The sequence below is a fragment of the Pteropus vampyrus genome, unplaced genomic scaffold, assembly GCF_000151845.1.
Source record: "Pteropus vampyrus isolate Shadow unplaced genomic scaffold, Pvam_2.0 Scaffold338, whole genome shotgun sequence".
In the NCBI taxonomy this organism is placed as follows: Eukaryota; Metazoa; Chordata; class Mammalia; order Chiroptera; family Pteropodidae; genus Pteropus; species Pteropus vampyrus.
In genome coordinates, this window is record NW_011889119.1 from 115,308 (window position 1) to 120,180 (window position 4,873).

The following is a 4,873-nucleotide window of genomic DNA, read 5'->3' on the forward strand; positions in this document are numbered from 1 at the left end:
GCGGGGGGCGCCTACCCTCGCCATCCGGGGATGCGGGGCGCAGGAGCACCGGGCTGGAATAGGCCGGCAGGAGCACGGGCAGGCTGGAGGGCACGGCGTAGCCACAGGGCACGGGCACCGAGTACCCGCTGGGCACGTGCGGGCCGGCGCTGTCCTCCTCCACGGCCTGCGGGCCTGGGCCCGGGTCCTCCTGGAAGGGCGCGATGTCGATGACGGAGTAGGGGCTGACCCTGGGCGGCATCACCGGACTCGCTGGCTCCCCCGTCACGACCACGTCTGCTCGCTGTCCTCCTCCACGGCCTGCGGGCCTGGGCCCGGGTCCTCCTGGAAGGGCGCGATGTCGATGACGGAGTAGGGGCTGACCCTGGGCGGGATCACCGGACTCGCTGGCTCCCCCGTCACGACCACGTCTGCTCCCGCACCGTCTGCACCTCCTGCGGGTGGGCACACAGTCGTCGGGGCGACGGGCTCCAGGGCTGGGGGAAGAAGGAAGCGTGAGGCCGACCCCGCCCGGCCGAGGCCAGGGCCTGGGGGGCGGGCCGGGGGCGCCCGAGGTCGGGCAGGTGGGAGGCGGCCTGCGGCTCCCAGCACGCTGTCCGAGGGGACGAGCACACGCGCGCCGCGGGGAGCACCGTCACGAGCCAGGCCGGCGTCTGTCACGGACCAAGGGTGCGAGCTGGGTCCAGCCAGCCCCTCCGGCCAGCGAGTGGGCAGCCAGCTGCACCACGGGGCGCTCAAACTCAAGCTGCCACAGGGTCGCACCTCGGACCACACGAGTGTAAAACTACGTCGCATACTAGAGTGACACGCTGACGAGGCCGTTCTTCCAAAACGTGAACAGACGGCAAAGTGACAAGCCCGCGAGTCGTGGGAAACGGCCAAGTGCAGGTGCGGGTCCCTCGCTCTACACGGGTCCCTCGCTCGTCATGGGTCCCTCGCTCGTCATGGGTCCCTCGCTCGTCATGGGTCCCGCGGGAACGTCACGGCTCTCGCTCCCGGGCCCCGCCCCACGGTGCCCGTCCCGGAGGGCGAGGTGGGCCTTACCTGGGTCGGCGCAGGCGGAGCGGGCGGCGGCATCTGCCCCCTGGCCGGCTTCCGGGGCCTCGTCACCACGGTCCAGGCAGTGCTGGCCCCCGTCGTCCTGTCCGCCACGGGCCCCGCACGGCACGTCGGTCCCTACGGGGCAGGGTGACATGCGTCACAGGGGCCACACCGCCACCTCGCAAGCACGGTGGCCACTGTGCTCACGGGACCCGGCGTCGCGGCTTGAGGACAACGAAGAAGGAAAGGCGCTTCCACACTCAGAGCCGGCACCGGGGCCTGCGCGCCGGCGGGGAGGCCGAAGCCCGGCCAGGGCGCGAGGGGGAGGGTGGCCGGGCCGCGTCCAGGCTGTGAGCGGCCACTGCCACTCGTGACAGTCCTGTCCAAGGCTGCTCTCGTGGGAGGTGGGCAGGGACGCGGACAGAGACCCGCAGGCGCAAAGCCTTCTCGGCACACGCGGGCGACTCCTCGTGCAGACCTTTAGGGAAAGACGGGTCAGCGGAACTCACTTTTAAGGACAGCGCACTGTACTGGCCGTCACCCCAGACCACTAGAGCGGGGGTCCCAAGCCCCGGGCCGCGGACCGGTGCCAGCCGCGGCCTGTCAGGACCCGGCCGCACAGCAGGGCGGGGGACGCTCCGTGTGCATCTGCGGTCGCTCCCCAGCTCCGCCTCGGATCCCCAGGCCTGAGAGTCTCACAAGCTTGGGGGCCGCGCTGGAGAACGACTTTCTTAAAAACTTTTTTTTTTCAGGAAAAAAACACATAACTGGAATGAAAATGTTGTGAATGGCAGTAAAATCCTCTTCGTCGACCTGCGGTTCGTACGTGTCGGGAGGAAACGGGCGAAGGGCCCAAGGCACAGACGTCCGGCTGTGAGGGGCGTCGGCCCCGGGGACACGCGCAGCACGGCGACCCCACGACACAGCACGACGACTCCGCCCTCTTTTCCGTGGAATTTTACACCGGACGATAAATAAGGGAAAACACAGTGTGCGCTGCCGAGGGTGCTCCGGTCACCCCTGCTGCGACCCCAGAACCGGAGGTCGCCGTGACAGGACGCGGACCTGATGCGGCCACCGGGGGACGGGGAGGCGTCATCTCAGTGCCATCGGCGTCCGGGTGACAGAGACGGAAGGGGAAGGGGAGCCCCCCGATTTCAGTGCTTGCCGGCTCTGCCAAGTCCTTGGGGCTCCCGCCCCTCGCGGTTCACCCCTTCCCGTCACCTGGGAAATACGCCCGCGCCCCAGTCCCTGTGCAGGCCAGGCCCGTTCGCAGGCCTCCCAGTCCAGCCCTGCTCCCCCAGGTGACACGCACACGGAGGGCAGCAGCGGAGTCTCAGAGAGGCCGACGTGACCTGGGCAGCCACCAGCACAGGGGGACACCCAAGACGGCCACCCGGGGAGTGACCCACAGGGCGCGTCCTGCAGCGCCCCACGCGGCCGTGTGCCAGCTCTGCCCGTGAGGCTGAGCAGCGCCCCCACGAGGCCCCAGCGCTCTGGTGACGGTGACGGCCAAGCCCGGTGGGCGGGGCAGGGGCGTCTGGAGCTAAGAAGCCCCCAAGGCCACGGCGGCACCGAGGCCAGCACCCCGTCCTGAGTCGTGCTCCATCATGTGGGCTCGTCCAGCCCAAGGAGCGAGGCCGCTTCCCTGCGAGGCTCGCCGAGCCGCGTCACGTCCCGCAGGTCCCACGGGGCCCCTCGGGGTCTGCAGAGGTTCTGCCGGGAGACAAAAGCACGGGAGAGAAAGGCTCGAAGTGACTCCGGAGACGGGGCGGGCGGCCACGCAGCAAAGAGCCTGCTCGCCCTCCGCCCGTCAGGCGGCACCGGGCTCCAGCCCCAACAGACACCGCGCTCTGGCCCGACCCTCTGCTCCGCTGCGTCCGGCCCCACGCAGGGACACGCGGCGTCCTGGACGGGGAGGCGGAGACGCGGCGAGGCGGCCCAGGACCGAGGGAGTGTGGGCACCAGGCACCAGGCACGGCGTCCATGCTTGATGAAAATATAAAAACCCCCACTCCTTACACGTTAGAGAGAAAGATGTCATACAGACTCGAACGTCGGCCTCACCGAGTGACAACCACACGTGGGCGAGAGGCCCCCGTCCCCACTGGCTGCGGCTTCTGGGCACTTTCTGACCAGCTTCCAGGGTGTCCCAAACGACAGGACAGTGCACACCCGAGAACATATTTCAGGCTCCATTAAGTCGTCGGCTCACGCGCTAAACACGCTGGTGAACGCATGTTGGAGCAGAGTCTCTTTAACAGAAAATTAAAAATTTCCAGAACATTTTCCACATCCAAGAAGATGATATTATTTCCTTAAATTCACGTTTGGCAGAGACGTGATGGGGGACAACGCCCCCTAAACGCCCTGCGGACGTCGACTGGGGAAAGGCTCGCCCCGGCTCGGAACCGCCCACCAGGGACCGTTACGGAAAGTGCTTTAAAACAAAGCTTCACGATGTGTGGCAGAAAATGTTCTCTGAGGTACCCGGGGGACAATGGCACCGAACATGAGCCTCGGGACCTGGAAGGCGTGCCCCTCAGGAAGGACAGTGACCTCGGCCGCGCCCCGAAGGGATGGTGGCCCTCCGAGGGCCTCGCATGGGGGTCGTCCAAGGACGGGGGGGCGTCCAAGGACAGGTGTCCTGCTGCCCAAGGTGACGCTGGCCTGACAACCGCCCCACACGCGCCGTGCGGGAACGAGCGAGGGGGCCAGATGAGTGTCACAGACGTCTGTCCGCCAGAAGCGTTCGTCCTCCCTGAAAAGACGAAGCAGGGCCCCAGCGACAGCGAGGGGCGGGAGCAGCACAGAAGCCTCCGAGGTCGGGCTCTCTGCGCACGACGCGGCCCGCACGGCGCCTGCGGTGACGTCACCAGCTGTGTGAGGGCCACTCCCCGGCCTGGCTGTCACCACCACGGCATCTGCCCAGCTCCGCTGCGTGTCCCCGAGGTGACGCACCCCTAAAACGCAGCCCTGGGAGGTGACCGCCTTTCTGCCTCCCGTCCCGCAGCAGGACCCAAGGAGCAGGCTGTGTGGTGATAGGACCTCGGGGTCCAGCCCCACCCCAACAGCACTGTCCCCACACGGCTCCCACAGGCACCTCGGTGAGACCGTGTCCTCACGGCCAGCCTTACACACAGCGCCCACTCTGTCCCCAACGCCATCCTGGGTCGTGGGCCCGGTGACATCGGATGAGGTCACAACATGGGCGTCTTTGAGAGGCCTGAGCTCAGCTCTGATGCCAGCCATGATGAGCTGAACCGTGTCCCCCCCACGGGGAGACAGGAAGCGGCGGTCCGTCCCCTGCAGCCCGTCCCAGCTGCCCGCATCCACACAGCTGACACGGAGCCCGGGAATCGGGTGGGCCTGGCTCGGGTCCGTCCCCTCCCAGTGGGAGAGCCGGCTGCAGGGCCCAGGGACACGGGGACAGGGCGGGAGGCTGCCCGCTCCAGGTCGCTCCTCCTCTGCCAACAGAAGCCCTCCAAGACTCAAAACCCAGTGACCCTGTTTAAAGACGTGCCAGAGACACAGATGGTGAGGGAAAACGTGAAAGATGCTCCTGTTCGGGATCAGAGATGCAAGTTACTCACTTTGTTCCTGAGGTTATAAAGCCGCGAGTGGTTACAAGCTGGTCCAGATACAATGTTTCTCTTGCGGCAGGAGTGGGGGGAGCCTGTTTACTGAATTCTTCCCTTTGTTTAAAACGAAAGCAGCGGCAGAGCTGTCAACCGCTCCACTGGCGAGGTGGAGCTCACGGCCAAGGCCTTCGGGCGGCTCCTGCTCTGCCATCACTGGGGGCTGCAGCTGCCTGCGCTGAACTGCGATGTCC

The 4,873-nt window shown here is 66.9% G+C and overlaps 1 protein-coding gene across 1 annotated transcript in view; it reads right to left on the reverse strand.

Annotated features, from left to right (window-relative positions):
* ARHGEF10 (Rho guanine nucleotide exchange factor 10) overlaps positions 1-4,873 on the reverse strand; it is an 80,984-nt gene that overhangs the window by 59,253 nt on the left and 16,858 nt on the right. Inside the window, exons 4-6 of the mRNA XM_023522320.1 lie at positions 1,045-1,176; positions 309-476; positions 16-174 (exon numbers count right to left, since the gene is read on the reverse strand). Coding sequence (XP_023378088.1) covers positions 16-174; positions 309-476; positions 1,045-1,176 — 459 coding nt within the window. The remainder of the gene's footprint in view (positions 1-15; positions 175-308; positions 477-1,044; positions 1,177-4,873) is intronic.